Consider the following 17,370-nt stretch of genomic DNA (forward strand, 5'->3'; position numbering starts at 1 on the left):
GGGAGAGAGCTTTCTCATTCCTCCCATTCACATTCTGAACTTTTTAAATGTTCCTTCCTTTGCACGAACTGGCAGCTCCCATAGTAAATACTGGGGCATATCTTGTTTTCTCCTTAGCACATTTATTTCTGCCTCCGAGATGCTTCTGTTTTTACTAAAACTATAGAAGCTTCTCCTCCCCATCACACTCCCACCACACACAAAAAGCAGTTGGGAAAACATTTTAATTATTCCAAACCACAACACCACTTCTGAGTAACTACAAAGAAGGAAGTTTTAGAGACCCATAAGGGAAACTAAAGGCTCAACTAGACCAAAACCTGGTGTGGTGGCTATAGCCAGTCACTGTGAGAATCAAGACAGAACCCAGACTTCCTCAATCCCAGCCCAGTCCTCTTTCTGCTGGGGAAGACAGACTAGACGCTCTTGCCTTTGATGAAGAGCATCTGATCATTAATGAAGCATCCTTTGGGGAGGGGTGAGAGGGGTTCATGGGCCAGGTCCCCCTGAGAATGAATCATAGCTCTAAGAGAAACTGCTGTGGGGAAGAGGCTGGGGTGTGTATGTGTGTGTGTGTGTGTAGGAGCCGAGGAGGGCAGGTTGCATTTTCATGAGGATGATAACAGACTAAAGGACATGTATTTCAGTCAAGTTGAGATGCAGTGGAAAGCAGAGTGGGCTGAGAACCAAGCACTGGATATGCTACTAACTTGCTGTGGGATCGTATGGAAATCCTGTTTCCTCTCTAGGTCTCGGTTTCCTAATTTATAAAGTTAGAGATGGCTTACATCCCTTGCAGAAATATGTGATTCTAGGAGAGACGGTGAGCGGAAGGAGCAGAGGCAGGAAAGGGGAAGCGGAGGAAGCTGAGCAAAATGGAGAGGTGTCTGTGTGAGGCAGGGGAGGAGAGTGGAGAATAGGAGATGCCTTTTAATAAGATAGTGAAAAAAAGTTGAAAATGAAACTCTAGGTCTCCTTTGAGGGCTCTATTTTTCAGCTTTATCATTTAAAAATGTGTTTACACCTACATAGTAATTTTTGGATGAATGTAGATTGAATGAAGGGAAAGCCTGAGAAGGCTCACAAGGGTAAAGGGAGGGTGGGGAGAAATGAAAGGGGGAGCGCCCAGGAGCACACCGCATACTCGATCCTTCTCAGGTTGTCCCCGCACCGCCGGCTGGACTTTCCCGCCAGGGCGCGGCGGCCGACGATGCTCCCTCTCGCTTTCCCAGCGAGCCGACCTGAAACCGCCAGGGGGCGCTGCGGGCGGCCGGGCCGGGGGCGGAGCTGCTTTAAATCGCGGCGCTCAGCGGGTCGGCGTCTCAGTCTCGGAGCCGCCGCAGCTTCTGGCATCCCGACTCCAGCACCGACCCGGACCCGGACCCGGACCCAGAGCTTCTCCAGCAGCGGCGCAGGGAACAGGGCTCTTTGCAATAACTTCCTCTGCGCGGCTCCGCCACCCCTGGGAGTCCCGGGTGCGCGCCTGCAAACTCCGCAACTCCGCCTTCTGCACCTGTCACCCCTGAGCCGCGCGGGCGCCCGAGCAAGCCATGGCCAACGCGGGGCTGCAGCTGTTGGGTTTCATCCTGGCCTTCCTGGGCTGGATCGGTGCCATCGTCAGCACGGCGCTGCCCCAGTGGAAGATTTACTCCTATGCGGGCGACAACATCGTGACGGCCCAGGCCATCTATGAGGGGCTGTGGATGTCCTGCGTGTCGCAGAGCACCGGGCAGATCCAGTGCAAAGTCTTCGACTCCTTGCTGAATCTAAGCAGTGAGTGCATTCCCCATACCCACAGGTGTGACCTAGAGACCCGGACCCGCAGTGGCTCCGTTTTGGAATAGTGGCTACCAAATGATTCTGTTGTGTGACTACGTGGTGGTTAGTCTTCAATTGATAAAATCCTCTGAGCATGTGCTTTGTAGGGAGGAAGTGGAGAGAACGGTGGTTTGGGAAAGGGGAGGCCCGAGCCTAAGCTCCAGTTTTTCCTCTAACTCCCTGGGTGGCGCTTTTCTGCTCCGCTAGGTGTGGTTTCCTCTTACATTCCATTGAGAGTGGGGTGAAGATTGAGGAGGTGAAGGCCGACCTTGAGCTTGAGCTCCTTCCTAGGCCTCTCCTGGCCATTCTAAGATTCTGTGTAAATTGAAGAATGGTAGGGTTTGGACAAGAAAATTGTGTGCCTTGAAAAATTTGGAGCCTGATAGCTTCTCAAGTTTGTAAAATTAAATAGATAATCCCAGAGTATTAGATACGTTTCTTTACTCTATCTTTACTATGAGTTTTCACGGTGAAAGTCACATTTCTATATGGAACATCGCAACTCAGGGTCTGCTACTCACACTTGAGTTTGAATCTTTTGATTCTTTTGATTTTTAAGATCCAGTACGTGCCTGGAGGCCCCTTTGCATCCCCTTCCATAGCTCCTTGAAGAAGCCTCTTGAGATTCCCCTTGACAGGTTTAGCTTTCAAGCCAGGGGTCTTCGGAGGAGACAGATTGTGTTGTTACTTTGGAGAGTGAAGGCTGCTGGCAGGTGGAAAAAGGATGACAAGGGAGAAAAGTTCCAGATAACTTCCCATCATAATATGAGGGACGAGTAAAGGTGAAGAAAAATGTCACAAAGGAGACACAGCTGAGGAATTCAGCAGCAGTCAGCCAGGAAGGAAGGTAGTGAGAGACGGGTGGGTCTCCTCCAAGTTTCCATCTTCCACAAGGGTATTTCTCTGTCACAGATGTTCACTTCTTATTTCTGTCAAGTTGGAAAGGATTATGTAGAGAGAAATATTCCTAAGGATGGTGGGGAGAAGGATGACAGGATGGCTTTTTATTTGTATTATTTTTTTAAATAAAAGCTTTTGAGTGCCTTGTCAGAAACTCATTAAATTCCCACTCACTTAGGTAATAACAATTCATGGCCAGAGTATCTTCCTTGAGGTGTTAGGTTAGTCATCAAGCAGTGCGTCTGTGTTATGCCCTTGAACTAAATGGAAGAAAAGCTGGCTTAGTCTTTGCCTAGATAAACAAGCCGGCCCACCATCCCACTTGTGTGCTGAGGGTGAGCAGTGTTGTCATCACTCGGGTTTACTTCAGTCGCTTTATCTGCCTCCTGCATGTAGTTTTGTCAGAAGCTGTGTAGTTTAGAGTTATGGAATCAATTCCGAATCTGTGTAAACACCTTGAACACTTGTGGACTTTGGTGACAGTTTTGAGTGTTGTCGTTTCAGTTTTTCAAAGTTCCTATATCAGGACTCCTTTATACCAAATGTAAGGAGTATATTAGGTATACTCCTTTATATAACCATTGACTCTCCCCATGGAAAGATAAATTCGTGTAAGGAAATGGTGTCAGGCATTTTGGGTGTCGTGGAGGAATCGGCAGATGGAGAAGTTTCTACGGGCAATTGCAGAGAAGTCTCTGATTCTTCTGAACAAAATAGTTCGTTTTCAACAGGTTTAAATGGGTTTCCTTTTAACTTCCTTAAATGACCAAATCGAAGCAGATTGATCCATGTTGTAAATACTCAGATCATCTCTTCACATGGTAATGTGTTAAACTATTTCGTTTTGATTTATTCTTAGTTAATAGAGCTATTACAGTTTTTGAATCGATGGTGGAAGAACTAAACAATACCCTCCCTGTCCCCTCCATACACATTTTGGAGATTTCTTTGGATGAATTTGTTTTTTCAATTCCAGATCAGATTCCTCTTTTTTGTTTTAATTAAAGCTAGAACTTATCCAAGGTGGGGCGGAGGCCTATCTTTCAAAACTGATACTCAGAAGAGGGAGCCTTGACTCACTGGGACTCTCCCCAACCTTCCAATGACTCACTGCATGCCGTTGGATGGATCCCAGAGAACCTCTCTCCATTTCTCCACCTGTGCGGTGGTGCTCACACCCACCTGATGTAGACACTTGAGGTGGCTATTCATTGGTTGATTTGGGTACATCTAGTTTTGTGACATCGAAAGGTGAACAGGATTATCTGTCTATATAAATAGTAAAAGGTTCCTTTTATTCCTTGTAAAAGGTTGCATTCCACGAAGTGCTTTCAGCTGAAAAGCTTGGCTAGAAGTTTCCTGAAATTGTACCTTGTTCTCTTTGCCAGTGGAGCCTGCTTGGCATCTTAGGGTTGAAACACAGGGATTTATCAAGGTTGTAGCACTAGACGTGTTAAAAGCCTTTGTTCCTCTGCTCTAACTGGTGTCAGCTGTAAAAAGCACGTGATGTTCATAAAATGTCCACAGGCATGCAGGGTGCTTAAACCAATATAGGAAACGAGATACAGCAGGGCTTCTTTTAGGTGGTTCTTGCAAAGCAGTTTATGAAAATGTAACTGAGAAACTTCCTGGGAAAACAAATGTTACACTGTGTGTTGTGGTTCTGCTGTGGCTGAGAAAATTTCAGTTCTGTCCAAAGTACTTGATGTTTATTGACATTGATGACTCCTGCAGCTGATAGTTGGAATATACAAAGGAGAGTGCCAGATACAGTTGCGCTGGATTTTTCTTAATTAAATTGTACATCTTGCCTTGTTTTGATCCAGTTCTCAAACTTTTGGCAAACTAGTGCCTGTTTTATGTGCTTAATTTTAATAGCTAGAGCTGTCCAAAGATTGGGCTGCCCTAGGAGGCTGCGTGGTGGGAGGTGTGCAAGCAGAGAAATTAAGTAAGCGTTCTGTAGGAATGTTGTAGGGAAAATCCAAGCCCCAGACAAATGGGAGGTTAGGCTAGACTCTCGCTAAGTCTCATCTAACCTTGGGATTCTGTAATTTGTTTATAAGCTCCTGCAGCCTGTTCAACTTGCTTTGCATGAATCCACATGTGTGTAGGTGTGTTTAATGAGTGTTGGTTGTCAGTGAGGTTTCCCAGCACTCTCACCATGATGTCAGACTCAATCAAAGAGGCAGAATCACTGACTTGGACAGTCTTTGAAGCATAGGCAGAGAGGGGGGAACCCACTTACACTTCCCCAGACTGCATGAGGCCTGCTGAACCAAGCGTGTTCAAGGGGCTGTTGGTGTTCATATCTGCTTAAAGAATCAGTTCAGACTCTTGGCATGATGGAAGTCAAAACAAAAATCCAGGCTTGAGATCGGAGGTTCTCAGTTCTTACCCTGATTTTGCACTAATTAGCCATGTATATGAGCAACTTGATGTGTCTGGGCTGTAGTTTCCCCACTTATAAAATAGGGCAGAGTGGGAGGAGTGGGGAGATGAATCCATGATTCATCTATCCATGATTCATTCATCCATCCAACAAACGTGAGCCAGGCCCTATTCTTGTTCCTAGGGATGCAGCTAAGATGATTTATAAGGTACCAACATTGTTTCCTTCCAGTGCCAACGTTCTTTGTTACTAACTGCAGTGATTGAAAGCAAAAAGGCATGGTTCAGGTTTCCTTGATTGGAGTGATGAGTAAGTGGCACAGAAGCAATATCGAACCACAAATTTAATCGTGAGGCATTTTCTCTAAGAGACAAAAAAGGCAGCAAAATTGCTCACATCGTGAAAAGTGGTACCTCCTCCCTCATCCCAGGCCACTTCGCTTACTGACTGTGCCAGTGTTCTGAGGTCACACCCATCAATAAAATGGAAATGCTAACAATGAGCACTCTTGAGAAACTTTCAACTGAAGTAGGGACGAAAGATTTAATAAGTGAAAAAGCTGTGAAAGCATAATTCTGTGACAGTCTGTGATGAGCTCATTTAATTGCAGAGGAGAAGAGAGCATTTTTGTTCTAGTTACCCAACGGTCAATTCATTTATTTGTCTAATACTTATTAAGCAACTACTGACGTAAAGAGGGACTATGTGGGAATGCAAATATAATTAACATGTATTTTATTTATAATACATAGTACATAGGGTAACAATGTAGTAATATAGCCAGTAGATAGTATAAACAATGTCAGGTATTCACAGGAGATTCTGCTGTTTGTATAGTAAGACTTTAGAAAAAGAAGGAGAATTCCACATACTTGTCTATGCTTGTCTTGCTGCACTTATGTCCATTAACCTAACTGTAGTAGGTTGGTAACTTCCAACTCATTTCTTGTCTTGTAAGTAGAGATCTTTGTAAGTACTTTTCCAAATTATACTTTCAGGTTGCAAATGGTGAGAACTCCTTAGGGGGTCTTTACTCTCAAGATTATGAGTCTAGCTAAGTATAATTAAAAGCCTGCCTTCTCCCTTTACTGCTGAATAATGATGAGAAACAATAGTGTAACCTTTGAATCTTTGCTAACCATTTTGTCCACAGACAGCTTTAGTCAGTGATGATAATATTGTAGACATATCGGCAAATGGAAGGGGCCAGGAAAGGAATTTATTTGCTTCTAGATTTGATCCAATTAGACCAGCTCAGAGTTAATAGTCCAAGGCTATACTGTATCTCTCTAATCCAAAATTGTATTCTGTGGCTTTCAAACATTTCTCAACTTCTTTACCCTGCCGATCCTCATTCCACTAGGAAAAAACTTCATCTTGGAAGCTCATTTGATACATAATTTTCAAATCTAGAAAATTTTAAAAGATAAATCAAGTTAAGCAAAAAGCATGATTTTTTTTTCCTTCCCTGTATGTGTTTCTAGCTTTTAATGGTCTCAACTAAGACTGGCTTTCTGTACCAGGATTGTAACACCCCAGCCAGGTTCTCGAGGGAGGCATTTCCCGGTATTATTTCAAAGATTAAGCTAAACACAATAGAGGAAGTATTTTTACCTATCATATTAGTACAATTTTGAAAGAATAAAGACATGTTCTAATTTAAATTAATTGAACACAGATTGAATAATCCACGTAGCCTGCCAAGTACTGTTCTTAGTGTTTTGGTTGGAAATATGAACAAATATCCGGCCCGCGTCGTCGGGGAGCTCACAATTGCATAGTTTAGATCTCTGACATAAAAGGCTGCCATAAGACCTTAATCTGAAGGATTCGTCTGGTTCCAGCTTAAAACTGTGCAATTTAGATTCTACCTGCGCATAAAACCCTCATAACTTATAACACAACACCTGCTTACTGTGACTTGTCATCCATCCTTACATTTCCCTAGCTCTTGAGTTTTCATGCGGGTATGATTCTCTGCCCTTTTTTTTTGTATTTTTTGCATTTCTCCCCACATATCGATATAGTTAAAAATCCATCCAAATGTCTGCAGTGAAGCAAGATGAGATTTTGTGTTTGATATCCATCTAGTAAAATAGAAATAAATTTTGTATGTCAATGGATCCTAGGCTATAAATGGAAAATATTTCTTTTCAAGATAACACCATTACTTTATCAGTTTGAAAAAATGAAACATGATCCCCTACTCTATATGGTTTTTATGAGTCCCTAGGGATAGTTTTTCTTCATTTTCTCTGTTATTTTTTGTGTATTATACAAATAATACGTTATTCTATAAGGAAATAAAACATAGTAAAGTTTGTAGCAAACATAGAATAAAATATCTGCCCCCTCTTTGTAAAAGAAGTGGAAAGAGTAAATGGGTATGGTGTGAATCAAATGTGTTTTCCTTGAGAACTTGAAGGGGAAAGAAACCCTGAGAGATGGACACTGTGACTATTAGGACATTCCAGGTGAGTGCAGATGGAGCCTTGGAGTGGTTTATCCGTGTGGGTTGCCCTCCTGGGTGGTTTTATACAAGCGTGACTCATGAGGCTGAGGCCCCGTCGACTCCTCGTGAAGAATGCTGTGTGAGCCAAGTGCTCAGACCTGCTGGACTGGTGGCCTGCTGTTTTTATGTGAGGTACAGGTCAGAATGGTTATTATAGAAGCTGGGTCCAGTTTGGGGCCCTACAATGCAGACAAAATGGAAAACTTGGAGAGAAATCAGAGGAAGCAACAAAAGTGATTAATGAAGGGCTGGACAACTGGGTATTTATGAGAAAGCAAAGCTGAGGGGCTGAGAGATGTAAGAGGCTATACAAATTTGAAGAGCTATCATAAGAAGAATATACTAATTGTACTCTCTCTACTGAGGGTAAAAATTCTGTCACTCCTTCTTTAAGACCCTCCCATGACTTCTGATTACACTTTGAATAAATTCCAAACCCCTGACCCTAGTTTGCAAAGCCTTGCATGATGCATGTCTTCTGCCTGCCCTGCTAAACCCACCTTTCCACATCCTATCATCCTCCCATAGAGTGACCACCTGTCCCAGTTTGTCCAAGGTTGAGGACCTTCTCGAGATGCAGGACTTGTAGTTTTAAAACTAAGATAGTCCAGGAAAACAGACAGGTGATGACTCTTTCCTCCTGGCACGTGGATCATCACTGTGACTTTCAGCATCCCTTCTTCCAGTGTTTCTTTGCCTGTAATGCTTTCCTTCTGAGTGGAATTTAGGACCAAATCTGAAATGTATGTTTTATATAAGGGCTTCGTTATTTTATTTTTCATTTTCCTTCTATGTAATGATTGTGTTTGCAAAACCTGTTGGTAAATCAGAAGGAAAGACACACCGTAACTGTGGAGTCCTTGGTACTTTCCTTTTCATACCACAGTATGGTTTGTGATTCCAGGGAAGAAGTTTCACAATAATCTTATAAGCAGCTTCAGTTCCCGGTAAGCCCATGGTCCGTGGAACATGTGTTTTGATTCAGCAGTTCTTATGCCACTGTGGAATCTTAAGATAAGTGTGTGGGTAGGGTGCATCTGTGGCCACACAAGCTTATGAGGAGGTGGATATGTGAGGGGAGCAGGGAGTGCCTCCATTTTGCTTTATAATTAAATCAAGTAAAAATTTATCTTGGCTTCCAAAATCTCTCTCAAATACAGTAAAAAAATACCTTTGATACTTCTTAGAAAGAGATTACTATGATTTTATCATAGGTTGTCTGGTTATGGCAAGGATATTAACAAATTAAAACTGAATAATGTTTTAGAAATCTTCAGTGTTAATTATGATTGGTACCATAAGTTTTCAACTCTGAAATTACCAAGACTGAGCCTAGGTCTAAATTAGTGTGATACAAAACGTTTCTGTCATGTCAGCCACTTTTGAAAAACCTCAAGAAGTCGATTGTTCCAACTCCCTGGTTAGAGGTATCATTATTCACACTTTACCTAATAGAAACATGGTCCTAAGGAATAACAAGTAGCTTACCCAAGATAGCATGGTTTGTTACAATGTAAATAATATTTATATATGCAAAAATACTTGTCACATGTTATCATTGTCAATGAGATAATGATCTTTATTTGAAGGAGGAAATACATCTCGAATTAATCAATCTCATCTATCCAGTGTAGTTTCAGCTTGTTTTTTTTTTAAGTCTGTGCCTTTATTCCACAATGATGATATAATGTTTTTACTCTTTAAGAAACAAATTGGGATAATCTCTCAAACCTGACTCTGTCTATTGATCATGACTTAGTACAACAATGACAATAACAGGAAATTCGAAAATTAGTGGAATCCTGAGAAATGCTACATTGAGTTATTTTCTACTATTTTACAACATGACAGTTTAAATAGTTTTAAAAACTGGTGATATCTCTGAATATGAATCTACTATGTTCTGAAGTAACATCTCAAAGGTCATCTTATTTTGTTCTAAGAAAATGACATTCATACTCCTCACTCACGCTCCAGTCACTAGAGCTGCTAATGTTGCTTATCCAGCCAGGACCATCTATAAGAAATTCATTTATCTTCAAATATTCACCTGGTTTTTCCGAGCTTGCTGACTGGAGTATATAGCTGTTGACTAATATCAAGATCTATCGTTAACCAGTTTAATTATAAATGGTTTAACCTTAAGGATAATACATATGATTGTTATTTCAGAATTAAAATGCTTCGTTAGTAAGGATTAAAGATGTATTAGGTCAGCTAAACCTATTCAAGCAGATCATTAATTATGTTTCCAGAGGATTTTGAATTTATTGTTGAAAACATAAAATGTTAGAGCTGGAGAGGATCTTATTCATCATCCAGCCAGGCATTTGTTTTTCTGGAAAAGAAACTATGTTGGTTACCTAGAAAAATCACTAGAATTGGGGTTTCCTGGCTCCTGGTTCAGTTTTCTCTCTTCCACACAATATTGAAATATACTAGGTCTTCTGCCACTCTTCTCTTGTTGGTCTAGGCCTGATTTTTACATGTTCTAAAATTTTTTTCTGCCAGGTACTTTACAAGCAACCAGAGCTTTGATGGTGATTGGCATTCTGCTGGGACTAATAGCCATCTTTGTGGCCACTGTTGGCATGAAATGTATGAAGTGCATGGAAGATGATGAGGTGCAGAAGATGCGGATGGCTGTCATTGGGGGCGTGATATTTCTTTTTGCAGGTAAGAGAGGCCCTGCTCCCTTTTCACCTTACTGCACTGCCTCTGACATGGTTTAAGATGTAGTTTTCAGTTTCCTTAGATTATATTGGATTTGTTGCACTTCAACTGATGTATTTCAGCTCCTTTAAATCTGAAGACATAGAAACCTTAACTCCAATTGACTTTCACTTTCTCATGCAGGAGCCACATGAAAATTTGAGATCTGTGCTCACAGCAAGCAGGTCTATGTAGTGAGAGAGAACATAAAGAATGTGTGAATCACGCTGCTTTGTAAGGACTGAATGGGACTGGGATTATTGGAGAAAAATGAGGACAACATTCTAGGTGGTTGGATGCACCCATAGATCAGTGAAGAGAAAGGCCAGTGAGAGTGGAGGTGGAATGTTGAAATGGTAGGAAATAAGGTTAAATGAGTTAAAAAAGAAAACAATACAGAAAGCCCTTGAAAAAACCTTGATAAAAGAATGAGGTTATATTTTCCATAGAAAATAAAAATGTATTTGTTGCTTTATTCAAGTGTTGATTGATGAGTTAGATATGTGACATTTAAGAAAATGAGAGCCAGAAAAAGACATGGATAGTTCCATTGTAAAGCCTTATAACAAGGCTTATATTAAATAAGATAGTGTGTGTGTATAAAATAGTGTTTGTGTGTGTGGATTTATGTATATATAAATATATATATATATATAAAACAATAGACTGCTGTATAATATATAGTGTATGTATACTATATTATGTGTAGTAGTCTATTGTTTTTGAAAATGACACCAGTGATATAATCTACCACTAGGAAAAACTAGAATTAGACTTCCTTTCTTATTTTCTCTTTGACAAAAGACCTTGCAGGGGTCTTTGTGCCAGCATAATATGTGGAATTAAGCAATAATGAAGGAAGAGTGCCTGTGGCTTTGCTAAAGGTTTGATTAGTTTAAAGTGATCAGTCTTTCAGTTTATCCAGATTAGCTTCTGTCAGAAAAAGCATGACTGGCATTTTATTCCCAATGGTTTAATCTGGCGTCAGAGGCCGTGAATAAACTTATGCGTGGCTTCACTTGCCTTCTTGTAACTGCCATCGGTGATGGCATCATTCCCACTTCTGTTTCAGGGGCTTCCTAGGGAGTGAGGGTTGCAAATTCCAGAGCATACTCATGGTCTATCTAAGCAGCCAAAAGAAGTAGTGTTTTTTGTCAAGTATTAAGAGGCAATTAGATTGGGCCATTTTTGGAGGGTGAGGTAAGGGGGAAAAGCGAGTAGCATAGAAAGATTTAATGTTTATATTGATGGTTTCTTAGAATTACTATAGAAGGTTATTTAATTTCTTTGGATAAGAAAAATTGAGGTATTATACTTCTTGTAAATGACGGAATTATTTTGATTAAGTAGTCTCTCTGGTATTACTGAAATATGAAATGTGTGGGAAATTGAGGGTACGCTGCATAAATTGGTCTGACATGGCACCTCAGCAAATCTCAAGGCAGTACCTGGCATGTCTGGCCAGTGGGGCAGTAGGAATTTGCGTGGTCTGGTTCTTTCTGAGACAGGTCATGCTCTTCCCTGCTATCTAGCTCTTTACTTTCCTTTTGATCCTCCAGAAATGTAAATTTTGAGTTTTGGTCAAGAAGAATATAGAAGAGTTTTTGCATCGTCCCTTTTGCAAGTGATTCTATCTATAGTAATAAGGACATTGGTTTTATCTAAAGTAGTTAGTACACTACTGTGTAACAGTATCTTTGAAGGAGATCTTTAATGACATAAATCCGTTAAATAGTTTCTAAAGAAAGCATTATTTGTGCCAGTGACCTTGGACTATAAGTGAATAAGATGACAAGAGGAGTATAAACTATGCCTAACTCTGGCCTATTAGTTTTCTCTGTCTTAACAGAATACTTGGAATAAATCATGTCTGAACTTCTAATCTCCCTAAATTAAAATTATCTAAATTAAAATTGACTAAATTAAAAATGTCAGCATGATGAAATTTAATTCTTGTAAAATACTTATAAATTTAATGGGCTGTATATTTTTGCTCAGTGTTCCATAGTGATTAACAGTCTTTTGTTTTGAATTTCTGTAGGTCTGGCTGTTTTAGTTGCTACAGCATGGTATGGCAATAGAATTGTTCAAGAATTCTATGACCCCATGACCCCGGTCAATGCCAGGTAATGCTGTTCATGCGCAACATAGTTTGTTTTCTGAGAAAATATCCTTTTTATGTTCTGCAAAATCCAGCTAGTGCCATAGCTTCCCAGATATACTTTTCAGAATTTTATGAAATTTTATGTCAAACTTGAAAATAATTTGAATGGCCTGTGACTCATGTTAAAATGAGTTTGATAATTGCTTTAATAACCTATATTGATGACAAAATACACTTAAAAGTAGAAAAGTTCCAAGCTCTATACTTTCCAACTGTATGCTGGACTATTTTTTTAAATATTAGTAAAGATGCTAATATATTTGAAATTTCCTTTTTTGAAGTTTATTCTGATACTTACAACACTTAATTCTGATTGTTCACCACTAACACTTAGGATTTCGGGGAAAAAATAGTACGACTGCAGGGGGTTAATGAATAATACTTCCTTCCCAATAGTTTAATTTTATTTATGAAAAATCAATTTATTTATGAAAAAACTAGTTGAGATACCACTTTGAAATTTTATGTTCCATCACAACTGTAAAACTGACTTTACTAAGGTCATGTTTCTTAATATCGCAAGTTGTGGAAGTTAAAGAGCTGATTCTTGGCTCTCAGGTGCTGACACGACACTGTGATCAGAGACAAGGCTCTTTGTCTCAGTGTGATCACATCTTTAAAGCCTAATAACTACATTCAGAGTCAGGATGTTAAGATATAATTATTGTTTGTTGAGCATGAGGATGAATGGATGAAAAATCCCTGTGGCTGAAGATTAAGTGTGCTTCTTTTTATATAATCACTCACGTGCAGGAAAGCACATACTGCAGTGATTGTGTTGGAGCCCATCCCATAAGATTTACCATGTAGGGACTGCTGGAGGTCAACAGGCTAAAATTTTACCAGTAATGGATGTGAAAGCATGTTGTAAATTGCTAGGTGCACTGTACACTTGTTTACATTGTCTCATGTGATCCCGAAAACAGTTCAGTGAGGCAGATGGCACGATCCTGCTTTAAGAAGAGCAGAAACTGAGGTTGAGAGGTGAAGATGCTAGCTCACAATTGCAGCAGTTGAGAGTTGGCATCAGGATTCAAACTCAGGCCTTATAACTCTAGATCCAATCGTTCTCTACCCTTACTGTTCACCGTCAGTCAGTCACAGATCCTCTCCCCAAGAGTCTGGCTTAATACATCCACCTTGATCAGCTTAATCTGGAATGATCCATGGACTGCTTAGAAGCCTATTTTTGCAAAATCATAAATATCAGATTTCAGTGTATATAGGTACTTGGGATCAGTTATAGAAAACTCTAATAGTCTCCATCACACTCTAGTAGTTTCTTTATAGGATATAGACTGCTATGTGGCAGTAACATGACTTGTTAAGTTTTAGCTGAGGAACCATGGTCCAAACAAACCCGTCTTCTAAAATATATAAACATGCTTTGCAAGTCTCCTACACATGGAAATGTCTTTGGAAATACTTGTGTAATTAACCTGGGATTGCATGCTACATTGCCTGATCTATTGTTGCGGTTGTCAACAACTGCAATGTAAACATTCTTTTCTGTGTGTGTGTGTGTGCTCACAAACCTTGAAGTGCTTCCCCAAGGGATCATAGGGGATTATTTTCAATGGAAAAAAATATAATGAGTATGATATTGATTTCTTTCCTTAATTATATTAGAAAAGTTTCTAGTGATTCATTTATTAAACAAATGCACTGTCTTGTCTTTTCAGGTATGAGTTTGGTCATGCTCTCTTCACTGGCTGGGCTGCTGCTTCTCTCTGCCTTCTGGGAGGTGGCCTACTTTGCTGCTCCTGTCCTCGAAAAACAACGTCTTACCCAACACCACGGCCCTATCCAAAACCTGCACCTTCTAGTGGGAAAGACTATGTGTGACACAGAAGCAGAAGGAGACATCCCTATTGGAACAAACAGCAAATGGACATTGAAATACTGTCATTGACATTAGGACCTTAGACTTGTGACTATTGTAGTCTGAACCGTGGTATTACAAAAACACATATTTTTTTAAATACCCATTGCTAGAAGTGACTTAGTCTTATCTCCTTTCCTCAATATGGAAGGGAAGACTTTTCCATTTGTATTACTGCTTCCCACTGAGGAATCATCTCAAATGTGGGGAGAGGGCGCTCCTTAAATATATATAGATATGTATATATACATGTTTTTCTATAAAAAAAATTAGATAGTAAAAACTCTTATTCTCATTATGTTGGTACCAGCATAGCTAAAATATATCTAAATATATATATATATTTAATTCTATTTTAATTAAATAAGCAGTTTATTTGGTATATTTCTCTTTCTAGCACTGCACATATATGTTAGGTCAAATATTATTTACTCTCCTTCATCAGCTTTTAGAGTCTTTGACAGAAGCCCTAACCTACTCTACCAAGTATGAATTATTTCAATTCTTCACATGTGCCCTTTTCATATGCTAATTTTCTATTCTTTTTTTTACTATGATCTTATAGCACTTGCTTTGTCATCAGTCAGTCATTTTTCATGCCTTTGTTTTTTTAGGAGGTTGGGCTTAACCCTTGAATCTGATAACATTTCATACACCTGCAATTTAATTCCTAAAAGTTCATAAGAATCTCTTACAGATCAGAGCTTTCGGAGCAAATCTGTCTGCATGACCAGGTGGTATATTCCTGTTGACCTTCCCACACGATCCCTGTACTCTGACCTACAACACTCTTGTTTGCTTTGAAAATATTTGTCCCTTTGAGTAGCGGTGTGCTGCTTTCTCAGGTGTTGTAACAATTTTATTGATTGAATTTTTAAGCATCTTATTCACAGTTGTATATCCCCCCTAACTACCGATTTCGTACCCCCCTCCTCACTTGTAGTATTTTCTTATGTGTAATTATCATATAGTTTACTCTTCCCAGAGAGGTATGGCATGTTTGTCTGAATGAAATGCTAGACTTTCTGTAGTGATAATCTGCTGACAAATATTCTCTCTGTCGCTGTAAGCAAGTCACTTAATCTTTCTCCTCTTTTCCTATCTGTCAAATTGAGATAATGATACTTAACCAGCTGGTAGAGGTGGAATAAGTATTAATTAGCTGATATTATGCTCATTCTTTGAACATGAAATGTGCCTAAGTCGTGTTTTTATTTGCTCAATTGGCTGTTAAGAAGTCATTGAACCAAACCTACACACACGCCTTCACATTGTTCAGCACCTCCCTTTCTCCACTGGCCAATTCTTTTCTTTTGGCTTTGGCTAGCACGTGGTTGGTGCTCTGTTCCATTTTAACAATTGCTCTTAGTTTTCCAGTCGGTGGAAAGTGCTCCTTCACTTGGGCAAGATGATGTAATGGAAAGGGTGTTGGCTTTGGTGTCTGGAGACCTGATTCGAGTCTTGGTGCTATCAGTTACTGCGTGACTTTGGGCAGGGCACTTGACTGCCCTAGAGTGATTGCTTCATCTGTAAAAAGGGGATTGTAATTCCTGACCTGCCTACCTCACAGGGCTGTTGTGGGGATCCGGTGAGATGCAAGACGTGTAAATGTGGTTTTGTAAGGTGAAAAGTCTTGTGCTAGTGGAAAAAACTAAGGAATTTAAGTGCATAGGTTTTGGATTACTTTTCAAATGACTGAAAAGAGGGAAATTTTAAGAAAGAGGTTTCTCGCCTTAACCAGTCTCTGAAGTGATGAGAAACTAGAGCAAAATTCGGCTTACTGAATGAAAAGGATTCTAAGGACATCTTAGTTTCTTCAATCAGTATTGCCTGATGCTTTTTTGGGTCTAAGGGTTTCTCCTTTCAGGAATGCAGAGTTGACCTAGGACAAGTTTGCAGATGTAATGGGTGAAAGAAAAGTGTAAGTGTTGGCAAAGCCAAAGTATAGAAGATTTTTTGAATTATAATAACCTGCAAAGGTATACAAGGTGGATATCTGTTAAGTGATGCCATCAGAGGTGTGGCTATTAGCTGGCAGCCAACACTGCTAGGATAGTTATTTTGGGAATGGTAATTCATAGTGAAACCACATGGCGGAAGTTATCTAAAAGACTGCATCATATGAGGATTTGAACCTAGTACATTTTAGAGTGTCTTCCACACCTGAAAGTCTATGCTCCTAGAAGGCATACTTCAAAGACCCTTTGCTCCATATGTAGATCCTAATGATGTGTGAGTGTAAATGCATGTGGTTACTAGTTGCTAAACTCTACCAAGAAATCTAAAGTCTAAAATGGCCAACAGAATTGTTACACCAGAATTTATCCAATTTTGATATTTTTGTATTCTATTACCATACCTGGAAACAGAACAATAGATATTTGGGGGTTTTGTAATGGGAATTTGTATAAAGCATTATGCTTTTTCAATAAATTGTTGGGTTTTTTTAATAAAAAAATAAACACTTGGCTTGTTTTTCTAATCATTTATTTCAAGATCGCCATGCTTGGAAGAGGAAGTGGCTTGGGATAGGGTCTGACTCACATGTGTTCCTGGGGAAGAGCTGTGGTGCCTCTGGGCTATCTGTCTAACAGTTGAGTGACTCCACCCACTCGAAGGCCTTATTTCTCTCAACCTGAGCTGCTTCCTCATCAAGGCTGGTGATAGAAGAGAATGCCAGGAGAAGTTGCTTGGTTTTTTTCATCTGTAAGAAGGGGACATGCTGCAATGAATGACTAAATGATAAAATAGCCAACTGTCAAGCACTGTGCAAGCTTGGTGGTGGGGTTCCTCACCTGGTGAAGAGTGAAGACAGCAGGCTAGAAATTCATTATGTTTTTTGTAATGATTATCATCCACACTACCTCTTATGAAAGCGAGTGATGAAACTCATTCACCCATTATCTGAAAGGAATAATTGATAAAGCCTTAATTGTAACCTCTCCCTGGGCAATTTTCATATTAAAGAGACAAACTTGTAAACAAGGGATGAC

General features: G+C 39.9%; 1 protein-coding gene across 1 annotated transcript; it reads left to right on the plus strand.

Moving 5' to 3' along the window:
• The first annotated feature begins 1,280 nt into the window (after window positions 1–1,280).
• On the plus strand, window positions 1,281–16,846 carry CLDN1 (claudin 1). Its single transcript, XM_014843383.3, has 4 exons — window positions 1,281–1,773; window positions 10,131–10,295; window positions 12,373–12,457; window positions 14,178–16,846. The coding sequence occupies exons 1-4, from the start codon at window positions 1,551–1,553 to the stop codon at window positions 14,338–14,340; spliced, it is 636 nt and encodes a 211-aa protein (XP_014698869.1). The 5' UTR covers window positions 1,281–1,550; the 3' UTR covers window positions 14,341–16,846.
• Window positions 16,847–17,370: the final 524 nt, after the last annotated feature.

The sequence above is a fragment of the Equus asinus genome, chromosome 5, assembly GCF_041296235.1.
Source record: "Equus asinus isolate D_3611 breed Donkey chromosome 5, EquAss-T2T_v2, whole genome shotgun sequence".
In the NCBI taxonomy this organism is placed as follows: domain Eukaryota; kingdom Metazoa; phylum Chordata; class Mammalia; order Perissodactyla; family Equidae; genus Equus; species Equus asinus.